General features: G+C 42.4%; 2 protein-coding genes across 2 annotated transcripts; both read right to left on the bottom strand.

Moving 5' to 3' along the window:
* Positions 1–5760: 5760 nt before the first annotated feature.
* Positions 5761–7020, bottom strand: LOC134292038 (uncharacterized). Its single transcript, XM_062860697.1, has 2 exons — positions 5882–7020; positions 5761–5822 (listed from the first exon to the last, which is right to left on the bottom strand). Exon 1 carries the CDS (start codon positions 6920–6922, stop codon positions 6158–6160), a length of 765 nt encoding a protein of 254 aa, XP_062716681.1. The 5' UTR covers positions 6923–7020; the 3' UTR covers positions 5761–5822; positions 5882–6157.
* Positions 7021–7175: 155 nt separating this feature from the next.
* Positions 7176–12589, bottom strand: LOC134290142 (uncharacterized). Its single transcript, XM_062857184.1, has 4 exons — positions 12401–12589; positions 11506–12341; positions 7283–11307; positions 7176–7226 (listed from the first exon to the last, which is right to left on the bottom strand). Exons 2-4 carry the CDS (start codon positions 12260–12262, stop codon positions 7176–7178), a joined length of 4833 nt encoding a protein of 1610 aa, XP_062713168.1. The 5' UTR covers positions 12263–12341; positions 12401–12589.
* Positions 12590–15651: the final 3062 nt, after the last annotated feature.

Consider the following 15651-nt stretch of genomic DNA (forward strand, 5'->3'; position numbering starts at 1 on the left):
AGACTTTAGGGTGTCTTGCGCGGCTTTAGAAGGATTTAAACGGGTTTGTAGGGAATCTTGAGGTATTGAGGTGGGTTTTAGGAGGTTTCAGGGTGTTACAACAGCATTCCCGAGGGTTTCCTGGGGGTCTAAGAAAAGTTTCTGGGAATCTGGGAAGAAGTTTTTCGGCACTTGAATGTGTTTTGTGGGCTTTTCTAGGTGGTTTTCGGAGACTGAAGGATGGTTCTCTGAAGATCAAAAGAAGTCTTGAGAATTTTAGGGAGACTATAAAAGGGTTTTAAAGCATGTTATAGGGTTTCATATGGTTCAATAGAAATATGAGCCACAAAACTCAAATGTCACGACTGTTCGTGTGAGCATAAAACATCTTGTTTAGTTTGCCACATCTTTGCAGTGCTAATATCGGTACTACAAGTTTATCAATACAAAACATCTCCATCAAGATACATACTTATGAAACACCAAGTATTGCAGTTTAGTATATTGATGTAATTGAACATGTAATGTTACTATAGAGCCATTGGAGTTCTTGTGTATTTCTATTCAGAGAGATTCCCGGAGGTTCACGTAAACTTTTCAAGATTACGAGGAAATTTTATAAGGGTTTTGTTTAAAACGTGTTTCAGGGGTGCTGCAGGGATTTCAAGAAGGTTCCTGAGGATTTTCTGAGAAATTTCTGATTGATTTTTATATTTGGTTTCATGGCGCTTCAGTGGGTTTCAGGGGGATTCAGGGTACTTCAGGGGTTTTACATTGGGTTCAAGAAAAGAAGTTTCCGTAAGTGTCAGGGGGTTTGAGAAAAGTTTCAAGGCATATCAAAGCATTTTAAGGGCTTTCAGGGAGCTGCCGGGAAAATACAGAGGGTTCTTGGAGATTTTGGAGAAATCTCCCAATCAATCGCATTTCACCGGAGGTTAACGACAGTGCAGGTTTTGGTTGTACTTACTTGTTAGAAGTAAGTCACAGTGACTTCTGCGCAACCAATATCAGCGGTTCAGTGATTTTTCTGCGATACGTGAGTTGCTGAGATTCTGTATGTCTCAGGGGAGTTAAGGCAGAGTTCCATGGAGTTTCAACATGTTTTAGGGAGGATTCAAAGGGCTTCAGGAGAGTTTAAGAGACCTTAATAGGAGTCTCAGGGGGTTAACGAGAGATTTCAAATTGTTTCAAAGCATTTTAAGCGTTTTCAAAAGTCTTCAGTGAGCTCTCAGATGTTTCAAGTGGGTTTCCCTGGTGTATAATAGAAGTTTCCGGGGGTTTTATGGGGCTTTAGAAGGGCCCTCCTAAAAGCGTTCCATGCATTTCATTGGGTTCTGAGGTAGCAAGAGTTTCATGGCATTTCGGGAACTTTCAGACAGTTATAGAGGGATTCCGAAGTTAAACTACATGGGAGAGCCTATGTGAGTATAAACCTTATTCGAAATACACTGCCCATAATCGCATAGTTGACGTAACCACCATTGACAATGACAGCACTCACAAGCTAATAATTATCAAATGTGCATAATTGTGACTAGTTCTATTCAATAGAGTACAAGATCTAATCACTAGCTAGATATCAACATGAAAAAAATCATAAACTTTTCATTAATCATTGTTAAAATTTCAAAAGTGTGTTGAAAACTACAGTGGCGCTTACGTCAACTATGCGATTATGGGCAGTACAGTGAGAGATCACTAGTTATGCTTTCAGTTTCGATGACCCATTTTCAAGGGAGTTCTTGGAGACGCTAAACAGTCACCCAACATAATTGCAAATGCCCGGACGAGCATAAACTTTCTTCAACCTGCTTAAAATGATCACTAGTTCGGGAATACCCTTGGGTAGTTCAATGGACTTCTGCACGAATTTATGTTAGCTTGCTTACTCTCAGAGAATGACGTTTGAGCTGTGCCGCTCTGCCACTCCGCCGCTCCTGAGGCGACAGGGGGTTCAGGGGGTACCAGGAGGTCTTAAGGGATTTTTAGGGAGTTCCAGGAGCAACAAATTCACTGTTCCGGGGGTAAAACTTCACCAAATAGGGAACCTCAATCCAAGGTGTCCACTGGTTTGAGATAGTAAGGACTAGGGTTCCGTTGTCTAGTCAATATCTGTATAATTTCTTGACTTTTTCGTTAACCGATTAAGTTAAAAATGACTACTGTAGGTAAATCGAACACTTAATAACTTTTTAATAATGGGCGTTCCAGGGTGTCCAAGGGAGAGTTTTAAGGAGGTACCTGGAGGTCTCCAGGGATGGAAAATGTCATAAAAATATCATTTTATTATTTGCCTATTTTTCTGCCTCTAGTAAGAAATGTTTATCAGCGACATCCTTACTTTTCCGTAACTTATTACCATTAGAGGAGACTGAGGATACTTGATCCCTGGGGAGACTTGTTCCCCCCATATTTTCTCGGAATCAAAAGCAGTTTTCTTTTAGCATATTTTTTTTCCAAAACTACATCTTGACAGACGACAGTGTTTTGGTTAGAATTGACTTTGATTGTGCATTGCATTTTTTTTAATGGCTTTTTTTTCAGTCCTTCAGAAATCTTTTAGGCGATTCCGAAAAATCTCAATAACTTTGTAAAATTTGAACCAAATCGAGTCAAAATTTTACAGTACATAGTATGAATAAAATATTATCAAACGTATTTATAATGAGGCTGTTATATAAATATTTTAATTATTGCGGCTTGGTATATACAACAGAGACATGGGGAGACTTGATCCCTTGAGGATACCATACACATTACACATGTGAAAAATAAAATTCTTTTTGGAATCCTCTATTTATATGGAATTCTAGTTCATTCAATGATAAAACGTGTCAGATAATTATTATATTATTACACACCTCCATAAAAACACAGTTTTGATAACTTTAACAATAATTTAAAGTCCTTCTGTTGTGTTTAAACTGTCAATAGATGTTTACCTTCCATTCTGTACGAAAAACGGATCAAGATTAGTGTTTTTCTTGAAGTTACAGGCACATTAAGAAAATTATCAAGTCTCCCCAGTCTCCCCTATGGATTGGTGATGTAAACGGACGGGTTGTCAATTCCCAAGTAACAACTCCATTGCTAATTGGTTTTGTTTGATTTTTTTAGGGTTTTGTTACAGCAATATTTATAACTCACAGTTTTATGATTGCTTTTATGAAAACCATTGATAAAATGTTTTATAGTATACTTGAAGATATCCATAAAGACAGATTTTAAGAGTAAACAAAACTTTTCGATGTGTAAACCTGCTGGCAATCATTATTACCACAATAAAACAGTTAAAACTCTCAACAGATGGCGATCCGTTCGATTAGTAACGACATCTGTTGATGGAAAAGCAGAAACTACGACACTGTTAGGTTTATTGCGGTCATCATAAAAGTAAACTTGTTTTCGTTTTATTTTCGCTAATTATGGTCGTCGCCATATTGCAGAATTAGCTAACGTCAATGGAAAATAGTTAATTTTGCTCAAATTAGCAATGAATTGATAGTTTGCCACCATTTTCATAACATGCTCACATAAAGAAACTCTCTCTGCTGACATTTTTTGTGGCTCGAGATAGTTTTACTATTGTTGATTTATTTCATTCCAAGATGATAATATTAACTATTTTCGAAGCGCATTAATTTTATGATTCTGCAATCCCAATATTTACGGTAAAATTGAATGCGCATAAGCCTACCAACACAATAACTACTAAAATATTACTTTGAAATAATTGCTTTCTACTTACGAATGATGTATCATCCTGAACTTTACGTGCCATCGAAGAAGCTATCATAGTTTTTGTTGAAAAAAAAAACAACAACAATCGAGAATGGAAAATTTTTCAACAAGGTTTTAAAACGGTTTTATTGCTACTCTTAATACGATTTACAAGACCTCTCCGAGAGTGGTCCACTTAGCCGGATGATGCTCTTAAATTATTATTATAGGCTCTTTATTATGGGGATTTTCGGCCCGAGGCTGGTTCATCCCCGTGATGCTCTTAAAGAGGTTATCAAGAGGTTTTGATGTATAAATCAGTTTTATTGCATTTTTATAAAACTTAAAATTTTACTTAGGTTGTACCTGAGTGGCTTCAATTTTTAACAAACACATTATTCACAGTTACTATTTAGAGTAACCAAATTGAATAGTTCAGACTGACCAACATGTTGTAAACTAAGGATGTGTATTTTCAGTTTTTTGTTCACTTAAAAACTCATTTGTAATGAAATGTTTTATATGCAAGCATCATTAGATGGCCCAGGGTGTAAACTGTGTATTCAATGCTGATATTTCTACTCTGGAGCATCGTATTTTATATTCTGAGATATTTTAGCAGCCATGAGTCTTCTTCATAAATACTTTCTTTTGCAAGAGTTAGTGGCAGTCTGGTTTACATAATAAATATATGGAACAAGAGAGCATATTCCACATTTTCAAAAAGCCTTCACGTTTTAGCGATAATCATTAATAATATTTAAATAAGAAAACAGACGGAAAATCTATTTTGAAGAATACGCCTTCGTTGAAAAATAACATAACACCTAAAGAACACGAACTTCTGTAAAAAGGGAACTACTGCGGCATTGAGTAATAAATGAATATTTGACCAATTTTCTAACTATATGTATCAATCTTACACTTGTTTCTTAAGATCTATATTGTATTAGTTGAATTTTTCATCCATAGCAACTGTTGGGATGTCTATGACCCAAAATGAAATCTGTAATACGACATTCAGAATAGTAACTGCTATATAATGAATCAATTGCCTCAAAACTTCATGGATCAAATAAAAAAGTTATATGAGAAATTTAATCTCCTAACATCCCACCAGTTTATGAAACTAGACTTTTTTCACAAAATATGTTGGTGTTCGGAAACCACCTTAGTTATACCAAATATTTTACCCTAGTTTCGTTTGTAATGAGTTGTAGAAGACCTTACGATTACTCACATATGTTTCCTAATAATATTTTTGACTTCACAAATGAATGTTTCAATGGTAGCGAAATTGAGAAAAAGCAATGCCGTTCTGTTTTTGATGTCTGGTGTCCAGTTAAAAACGTATTTTCATGAGTGGTAATCCTTATAATATGCCTTTATTTTCAACACATATTTGAAGCGAATTTGGAATTAGTAAATCAATTTTTATACGGTTTGGCAATTTTTCAAAGTAATGTGTGAAGATGAATCCCTTAACACCCCATGAGTTCTTAACACCCCATTTTACGGTACTGTCAAAATGAACGAGATGAATTTTTGCAACACTGCCTGAAACCACCTGAAACTCTTCGAAACCCCTTGTAACGCTCTTAAAAGCTTCCTGGAAATCCCCTGAAACAATCCCCTCAAACAATAGAGTTAATAAACTATAGAGGAAGAATGTCGCTGGCGTCGCTGCCGCAACATCTCTTGCTGGCGGAGATAGGCCGGGATATAAGTGTCAAAGCGAAAAAGTATGCAATTTGACAGATAGATACCCGACATGTTTGCGAACGAGAACAAAGGGAACAGCACTCAGCGTCCTCTATAGTTTCTTAGCTCTATTCCTCAAACGCGCTGGCATCATTTGCCCACTACCGCCACCTAGTTGATTGTTGGCCAAACTCAGTATTATTGGCATTGTGCAAATTTGCGTGACTACAAATTGAATCGAAAAATGTTCGAAGTGTTACGTCTGTTTGTCTGTGATTGGTAAATTTTGTCTGCTTTTCAGATGACATGCAGGATTAAAGTTGGCTCGAGAATAACCTACAAGCACTATACATTACTCGAGTACTGTTCTCACCGTAATGAAGAAATTTCTGCAGCAGACGACTTTTTCGCACAGCTCAAAACTAGAATTTATTAATCAATTAAATTTCATCAAATTATATTTTAATTTCAGTGTACTCACATTAATGATCTTCTTTTTTAACTTGTCGGTTGAACAAATTGTTTCTCGCAAATTCTTGGTAATACTCGACCTATAATTTCAATTTTAATTAGGAAACTTCATAAATCTCTTATTCAAAAAATCCCTGAACCACTTACTTATCGAATATAAAGAAAAACTCGCTAATTAATCGTTTGCTAAACTTGGTAAATATAGTATAATTTTTGTACCAATCGCAACGTGTTTCAATTATGATCTGTCACTTATACTCTCAACCTTCACGTCCATATGACAACGTCAATCCGTGCCCAGTGTTGGCAGACTATCTGTAGCACGATCTTTCGGTTCAGACAGATAGGCCCGTTGAGTTGGGCCCAGCGGTGGTGGTAACAATTCCCCCTCCCGTAACTCTGACCCGGTTATATGATCCTGGCCAGATTTACTTCTCAACTCCATCACCGCAAGTTTGGCAACTGGTCGTCGATAAACTCCTTTTGAGGTCCTCACTAATGCTCGTCGAATTCGTCCATCAGCGCCTCGTATCACCTTCTCCACCTTACCCCTAATCCAGGTCCTTCTGTTGTTTCCGTCGGCTATGTAGACTAGCTCACCTTCTACGACAGGTTCTTGCTCGGCTATCCATTTGGTTCGATGGTTGATTGTTGGAATGTATTCTTTTAGCCACCTCGTCCATAAGATGTCCGCCAATTGTTGAGACCGCTTGTAGCTATCCCGCAACGCTTCAGCCGAAGTTGTTGGCAAATTGGCCTCTTCGCGTACTCCAGAAGGCAAACCGCGCAAAAAGTGGTTAGGAGTCAAAGCCTCGCAGTCAGCTGATTCTTGGGGCACGTACGTTAGCGGACGAGAATTCACCATATCTTCAGCTTCACATAACACAGTCAACAGGATCTCATCAGTTAATTTGCCGCCATCGTGTAGAGCTTTTAGTGCCTCCTTTGCTGAACGCACCAATCGCTCCCATATACCGCCCATGTGCGGTGCTGCAGGGGGGTTGAAACTCCAACGGGTCCTGGCATCCGTAAAGATATCTGCACATTCCATCTCGATACATTGAACTTTCTGAGCCAACTCCTTACTCGCCGCTTGAAAATTGGTTCCGTTGTCGGAAAAAATCTCCAACGGAGTCCCTCTTCTGCAAATGAACCATGGAAATCGCCCATGGCTGCTCAGGCTATGGGCGATTTCCATGTGGATTGCCCGGGTGACCAAACAAGTAAAAAGGCAAATCCACCTTTTTTCTGAGCGTCGCCCTACTGTAACAACTACAGGGCCGAAGTAGTCCACTCCTACATAACTAAACGGCCGTAACTGAGGAGTGAGACGCTGCACCGGTAACGGAGCCATCCTAGGAACCGCAGGTACACACTTGTTGACTTTGCACCAGGAACAGTCCTTAATTACTTGCAAAATGGCCGCACGAATATTTTGAACGTAGAATCTCAAACGCAGCTCGTTCACAACTGTTTCACGGTTCGCGTGGCCAAACTTTTTATGATAGTGTAGAAGGAGTTTCGATGTGATGTCGTGGCCTTTCGGGAGTACAATTGGGAAACGCTGCTCGAACGAGATGAACTCTGCGTACGCTGCTCGACCTTCCATCCGGATTACGCCTTCCGCATCCAAAAATGGAGCCAACCTGTAGAGTGGGCTGGAACGTTCAATTCGGTGCCATTTCGATTGGGGTAGTTCACTGTTTTTCAACAACGTCTTTCTTTCGTCGGGAAATCCTTCTTGCTGCGCTATTCTCCACAGGTAGTTTTCTGCCGCTTGATGTTCATCGCGCTTAAGGGGTGACTTTAATGATGAAACCTGACTCTTCAGCATCTTCACCAGACTTGGCGTTGCTTGTATGGTTTCAATCGGCTGTTTCTTTACCTTTTTCCGACAGTTTGAAATGAAACGGAAGATACAGGCAACGCTTCTCACCAAAACGGTCCAGCGGGAGAAACGAGTGGTGTCTATCAGAGTTTTGGAAAACGAGACTTCGTGGAACAGATGGTATGCTCGCAGTTCTTCTTTGACACCAGGGGGCGGCAATCCTCGTTGATAGCAGTCCTGTTGTGATTGATAAAGGATGTCAGGGCCACGCACCCATTCGCTTCCGGTCTCCAAAGGTGGTCCATTCTTTCCCCATTTTGTTAACACATCGGCAATATTGTTCTTGGTTGCGACCCAGCCCCATTCGTTTGGATTGGTTAGACTCAAAATATCTCCGATACGGTAAGCCACAAATTGTTTATACCTCCTATGGTCCGAGCGGATCCATGAAAGTACCGTAGCGGAGTCGATATGGTAAAACACTCTTTTTATCTGTACTGAGTGGTTGGACTTCACGGAAGCTGCCAGTCTTGCACCAAGCACCGCAGCAAGGAGTTCCATCCTGGGGATGGACATGTATTGCAGAGGAGCGACTTTCGATTTCGCTGATACTAGTGCTACTCTCGGTTGTCCTTTCACCAACAGGCGGAAATAAGCGACGCACCCATATGCATCTTCGCTGGCATCTGCAAACACGTGCAATTCGAGGTCCTGATAATCTGATGATTTTGCATCGGCGAAGTAGCAACGCGGAATTTCCATAGTCTGAAGACTCGGGAGTAGCGCAATCCATCGAAACCACTTCTTTGCCGAGACTTCGTCAATTATCTCGTCCCACGAACAACCATTCCTACAGAGATCTTGAACGATGATTTTGCCGAGTACGGTGAACGGCGCCCACAGGCCGAGGGGGTCGAAGAAGCTCATGACCACACTCAACAAGGCCCGTTTGGTTGGAAGTTTCCTTTCGGTCAAATATGCTTGCAGATCGTCGCGTAGAACAGTTGAGCAAACGAAGACATCTTTCGCTGTATTCCAGGACATACCCAGAACTCTCTCCGTACTATTGCCACCAGATTTATCGCTTGCGAAGTGAACAACGTGATTCTCCGGATTTCGACCGAAATGTTGTTGGAATTCTTCACTGTTGGAGACCCAATTTCTAATATGGAACCCTGCATTGGAATGGATGAATGCTACCTCCTCTGCTCGTTTGATAGCCTCGCTTACAGTGAAAGTGGAATCAAAATAATCATCCACGTAGTGTTTGTTGACTATAGCGTCTACAGCCTCCGAAAATTTGTCAGCATGTTCCTGCGCATTTCGGTTTTTTATAAACTGTGCCGAGCAGGGCGAGCTGGTTGAGCCAAAGGTGGCGACATCCATGACATAGGTTACGGGAGGGCCTGAAGCGTTCGTACGATATAGGAACCTTTGTGCTGATTTATCACTCGATCGAATTCGCAGCTGGTGATACATTTCAGCTATATCACCTCCGAAGGCTACGGGACGCTCTCGGAAAGGGCATAATACAGACGGCAGACTGGATAAAAGGTCAGGACCCTTCAGCAGCTCGGAATTGAGCGACTTTCCTTGAACGGACGCGGCTGCGTCCCATACCAGTCGGACCTTTCCCGGCTTTTTGGGGTTGAGGACCACGTTTAAAGGAAGATACCAGACCTTTCCCGGTTCAGCTTTCATCAGTTCGGTGTTCGTAGCAATATGAGCGTAACCCTTTTTCTGGTAGTCTTCGATCTGCCTATCCACATTCCGTTTTAGCTCCAAATCCTTTCCTAATCTCCGCTCCAGACTCTTCATACGTTTCAGTGCCATAGGGAAACTATCCGGTAGCTGCGGGTTGTCGCTTCGCCACAGAAGTCCAGTCTCGAAGTGTTTTCTGACACGGATAGTAGTTTGCTCCAGCAATTCCTTTGCTCTGCAGTCTTCAGCCGACTCTGGCAGCACTTTGACGTCCAGGCCAGATTCCTCCAGTGTGAAGTGCTTTCGAAGTAGTTCTTGTAGATCTAGTTCAGTAACATCACCGGCTGAATGATGACCTGCGAATCCTGTTGCCATGTCGTCGTTGCCTTGTGGGCTGTATATAGTCCAGCCGAGTTTGGTACGAACAGCTATTGGCTCGCCAGGGTTGCCGATCCGCGACTCCAGTGGGGCGTACACGTGCAAGTGTTTCAAACCGATGAGCACTTTAGGGGAGCCACTTGAACAGTCTGCTACTGGTAGCCCACAGAGATGTTTGAATCGAGCTGCAACTTCCGCGAAACGAATCCTCTGCTCCGGGAGCTGAAGTTCTTTCACTGTATGGACATTCCGTAGCAGGTATTTTTCTTTCGACCCGGCTGCCGAAATCGATATGTTCACGCATCTTGAATCTCTTTCGAGCCTACTCATTCCTGCCGTCCACTTGACAAGAATGGGTTCCCAGGTTCCTTTCAGTTTCAGTTGATCTGCCACGGTACTCTCCATCAGCGAATAGGATGACCCTTCGTCCAAGAAGGCGACTACGTCCAGGGAACGTCCTTCATGATGCAGCTTGATCGGAACCATCCTGAAAATGATCGGGTGCTGTTCAGAGCCATGTACGTGACAGTTTGTCGATAACGTCACTGGGGGGTTCGGTGGATGCAAAAGGGGATGGTGTCGTTCTTTGCAACCTCCCACATTGCAGTGCCCCTTGAATCGGCAGCGTGTTTGTCCGTGCTCGTTTAGGCACAACTGGCACATTTTCCACTTCTCCGTAATCTTCAGCCTGTCGTTAAAGGCTAGCCGCTGGAAATCCTCACATGAACGGGTCCGGTGTTCAAGACTGTTGCATCCTCGACACGGTTTGCGTATAGTTTGTTGACCTTCGACCTTGTGTTGATTTGGAGACCGATGTGGCGGATGTTCAACGCCAATGTGTGCATTGAGATATCCTTCATGGTCCCTGGATTTCTTTTCCTTCCTGTCCCGGTTGGGACGCCCATCCACGTGAAGATCCGTGTAGAGCGTTGCTTCGGTGGCTTCCGAGACGATAATCGAGAGGAAATCGGAAAAGGTGCTCAAGTCTACTGCGTGCTGCAGACGTTTATACCTGACCCATTCCATCTTTGTATTGGGAGGTAACTTTTCTACCAGCTCAGTGATTAGCATGGGGTTCACCAGATGATCCACTAGTCCAGATGCAGTCAGGTGGTCGCACAATTGTTGAACGACCATGCCGTAGTGGATAAATGTACCCAATCGATCAGCACGGGGTGAATCCGCTTTTCTCGCTTTCTGCATCAGTGAATGCAGCAACTGCTCCGGACGACCATATAGAAGGCGAAGCGTGTCAATGACCCGCGGTACTGATTCTGGCAACAGTAGTCTGCTCCTCACTGCTTCCAGCGCTGGTCCTCGAATGCTCTCTTGAAGCCTGCCGAGATTTTCGAGGTCCGTCCAGTTGCACGCAGCGTTACCGTTGTTAAAACTGCTTATAAACAACGGCCACTCCAAGGCCACTCCTCTGGCCGGCCAGTGAAAATGGGGAGCTTCGCAAATGGACCCTTCCTTGCCGCTATCTGAGCTTTGGTCAACTCCGGTTCTCCTTGGTGAGGATTTTGAACCCGCTGTTGAATGGCGTGTGGGTTCAGTAGAGCCGGCGGGCTAATTGCTGTAGGAATGGGTTCCTGATACACCGCCGAATGTCGAGAAATGGTGGCAGCTGTTTCGTGCACAGGACGCAATGGTAGATGCGGCAATACAGGCTTGTCTGCCTTTACGGTGGGTACTTGTGGATTCTTGAGTGGCGTCGATTCCTCCAGGACCTGTTCGAGCGCTGGTTGGCGGTTGTTTATAGCATACCGTTGCGGCGGAGCGTCTTTGGGTGTATGTAGAAGATTGTGGAAAAGCCCCACGGAAATCATCGGCTGGCTTGCTTCGATCGTCCGGGAATTTGAACTTGTCCCTCCACACTTCCTCTAAATCCGTTTCCGCCTGTGCTTGATTTGATACACATTTACCTCCTATGGCGCCCTCCTCTTGGTCCATTTGGTCCGTTACACACTCGAATTCCTTGTGCAACTCACTCCGCATCTTGATGAATTCTGCTTCTACCTCTTTCTTCCTGAGCAGCATTTCTCTTTCCAGGCGAATCTTCAATGCCATCTTCTCTTTCTCCCGTTGCAGCTGCCGCTCGAAATTGGCTCTCATCCTCCGCAATTCTTCTTGATGCTGCACCTCTGCCTTTTCCTGGTCTGAATCTGGATCCTGCTCGTTGTCCGGTAACGTCTTAGCAGCCTTCGGATCGGCAGCGTTGGATGGCTCCTTCCCTGACACATCAGAAACATCCACGACTGTGCCACTGTGCTGGGATGTATCGCCAGTTCCTTGGTTTAAGCAATCCTTGCACATCCACGAGCGGTTCTCAACGCCAGCGGTCACGTTTGCGCACATGAAATGGTACCAATTCTGGCATTTCTCACAGCAGACCATATTGCTGTCGGCATGATTTGGTCTTTCGCACACTGCGCAATCGTACCCGGTGCTTTCGCGGTTATGTTCATCTTCTTTGGATGACGGCATCTCATTAATTTTTGAGAAATTTGTTCTCACCGTAATGAAGAAATTTCTGCAGCAGACGACTTTTTCGCACAGCTCAAAACTAGAATTTATTAATCAATTAAATTTCATCAAATTACATTTTAATTTCAGTGTACTCACATTAATGATCTTCTTTTTTAACTTGTCGGTTGAACAAATTGTTTCTCGCAAATTCTTGGTAATACTCGACCTATAATTTCAATTTTAATTAGGAAACTTCATAAATCTCTTATTCAAAACATCCCTGAACCACTTACTTATCGAATATAAAGAAAAAACTCGCTAATTAATCGTTTGCTAAACTTGGTAAATCTATATATATAAAAATGAGTTTGAAGTCCCTTTGAGGCAACAAAACTCAAGAACGGCTGAACCGATCAGGATGACTCTTGCATGGTTTGATTCGTATTCATGGTGGCTGTGTTTATATGCAAAAAAGTTACGAGAATCATCTGAAAAAGTAGGAAAAATAATAAAGTATTTATTTTGCATGAGCTGGGAAGAAAATCAACACCATCGAAATTTAACCAATCTAGAGTGCGTTGCTTAAATCAGCACAAAAACTGTCAAACCACCACAAGATTGGCAAGACAAAGTTTGCCGGGACAGCTAGTATAGTATAATTTTTGTACCAATCGCAACGTGTTTCAATTATGATCTGTCACTTATACTCTCAACCTTCACGTCCATATGACAACGTCAATCCGTGCCCAGTGTTGGCAGACTATCTGTAGCACGATCTTTCGGTTCAGACAGATAGGCCCGTTGAGTTGGGCCCAGCGGTGGTGGTAACAAGTACTTTGGATCATAACTGGAATGATACGGTTGTCAGGGCAACGCCGCAAAACAACGTTTTAAGGAGATGGCCTCGCGAGATTGAACGCGATCGGCGAAGGTGGAAAGCTCCTAAGATTACGAAGGAACAGCTAGGATAGTGGACGTATTTTCACAGAGAACAGACATTTAAGCTCGAACAAAAATACGTCGAAATCGTGTGTAAAGGATTTAAGTGTACCTCAACGCCACCAACGGAGACTGCCCCACATATAAAGTCGATTTGACCCCACGATGGCAGTGTTCATCGTTAAAATACACTAGCCCACTAAACGACACGAGCGCCAAACGGCCAAAAACGGTGAGCACTGGAAACAAAAATGACAACACAACAATGCAAGTGATGGGACACTAGCGCCGCGTAACGGGAGCATAACCACATACTCTGAAATGACCGTTACAAAGTTTTACACAAGGCAGAAAGCAAAGATAGACGTCTGTTCTCTGTGGTATTTTGACCCGGGGCAGGTATTTTGGACTACCTTGGGAATTTTATTATTTTATCATATGTTGGGATTCAATATCTTAGCAAAATATTATTGGAATCTTAGTAAATTATAATTGGAACTCCCAATAAAAAGTTGTCAAGATTTTGTAGAGATTATATGAAAAAAATAATAAAATTCCCATGGTAGGCCAAAATACCTGCCCCGGGCCAAAATATGTCCACTACCCTACGAGTTATGTAGTGTATAATATTTGACTCATTTTTATCTGCATACATGTTACAATAAATAAAAATAAGCTTTTTTTCGAATGTAATCCAGCTACACACGATAGAACACAAAAGTTGCCCAACCAGCACGTGTAGGAAACAACTCCCACATATCGGACTCTTCCCGCATATGGAGAAACGGCAACTTGTTGTCACACCACTACACACTGCACTTCGTCGCAGACTGACAAATAACGAAACAAGCGAAGCCTTCGACTTCGATGACGTGCCTGTATTTAGGAGCGAACCAAGCGTGCAGATAAATTATGCTAATTTGCATCAATATTTACATAATATCATTCATTCATTTCCCATTCATTCATCCATCCATCCACCTATATTCACATTCGCGCTCGAGCTCGCGTTTGCGATACTCCCACAAGTTGGCTGGCGAAGGTGTGACGCGACGCAGCACAAGTTCGCCAATCCATCTCTTCTCCGCACCGACCGACCGACCAACTCATTCCCATCTACTTAGGAGCTGGTAGGTAGGTAGGTTAGGTGGTTAGGTATAGAGGTTCGTCGTCATCGACTCTCGCGAGATTACCATGCCCGCATGAAATTTGTATACACTAAATTCTGTTTTTACGCGATTTTTTGTTCCGCGTAAAAAAAAAATCGTGTAAAAAAAGTTTTCAAAACTTTTTTTATCGGATCATCCCAAAATTTTGACAGGGTATCAAGGATGATAAGAGAGATCTCTGGTAGAAATTTGAGCCCCATCGGAAGTAAATTGCGACCAGGAGGGAAGAATCTTTCCAAAAACACATCGCGTAATTTCGAGAAAATCGTGTAAAAAAATCGTGTAAAATAAAACCGCGTAAGAAAAGATCGTGTAAAAAAATTATTTAGTGTACTCTATTCACCGTGGCATGTGCCGTGCATCTCGTCGCATGTACCTATAGGTATAATGGTAATGAAGAGAAGCAGCCTCAGCTCTGACTGAGGAAAAAAAAACGGAGTAATTAGGACCCCAAGGTTGATCGCGGGTGGAACAAAAACCCTCCATCCATTCATCCATCCCGTGCCGTGAGGGGGCTGCCGTTGATGCCGAGCCTGTCATACAGGTAATGTGGAAAAAGACAACAAACGTAGCGGGGAATCATTGTGAAATGCACCTTAGACGTAATAGTGTGCAAAGCAAAGCAAAGCAAAGCAAAGCAAAGCAAAGCAAAGCAAAGCAAAGCAAAGCAAAGCAAAGCAAAGCAAAGCAAAGCAAAGCAAAGCAAAGCAAAGCAAAGCAAAGCAAAGCAAAGCAAAGCAAAGCAAAGCAAAGCAAAGCAAAGCAAAGCAAAGCAAAGCAAAGCAAAGCAAAGCAAAGCAAAGCAAAGCAAAGCAAAGCAAAGCAAAGCAAAGCAAAGCAAAGCAAAGCAAAGCAAAGCAAAGCAAAGCAAAGCAAAGCAAAGCAAAGCAAAGCAAAGCAAAGCAAAGCAAAGCAAAGCAAAGCAAAGCAAAGCAAAGCAAAGCAAAGCAAAGCAAAGCAAAGCAAAGCAAAGCAAAGCAAAGCAAAGCAAAGCAAAGCAAAGCAAAGCAAAGCAAAGCAAAGCAAAGCAAAGCAAAGCAAAGCAAAGCAAAGCAAAGCAAAGCAAAGCAAAGCAAAGCAAAGCAAAGCAAAGCAAAGCAAAGCAAAGCAAAGCAAAGCAAAGCAAAGCAAAGCAAAGCAAAGCAAAGCAAAGCAAAGCAAAGCAAAGCAAAGCAAAGCAAAGCAAAGCAAAGCAAAGCAAAGCAAAGCAAAGCAAAGCAAAGCAAAGCAAAGCAAAGCAAAGCAAAGCAAAGCAAAGCAAAGCAAAGCAAAGCAAAGCAAAGCAAAGCAAAGCAAAGC

The sequence above is a fragment of the Aedes albopictus genome, chromosome 3 (genome assembly GCF_035046485.1).
Source record: "Aedes albopictus strain Foshan chromosome 3, AalbF5, whole genome shotgun sequence".
Taxonomy (NCBI): domain Eukaryota; kingdom Metazoa; phylum Arthropoda; class Insecta; order Diptera; family Culicidae; genus Aedes; species Aedes albopictus.

Coding starts and splice junctions, on each gene's coding strand:
- LOC134292038 (XM_062860697.1), bottom strand. CDS start 6,922: ATGGAATGTGCAGATATCTTTACGGATGCCAGGACCCGTTGGAGTTTC.
- LOC134290142 (XM_062857184.1), bottom strand. CDS start 12,262: ATGCCGTCATCCAAAGAAGATGAACATAACCGCGAAAGCACCGGGTAC. Junction 11,308..11,505: donor GCCAACCAGCGCTCGAACAG/GTCCTGGAGGAA, acceptor GCCATTCAACAG/CGGGTTCAAAATCCTCACCA. Junction 7,227..7,282: donor TTCGTGCGGCCATTTTGCAA/GTAATTAAGGAC, acceptor TGCGGTTCCTAG/GATGGCTCCGTTACCGGTGC.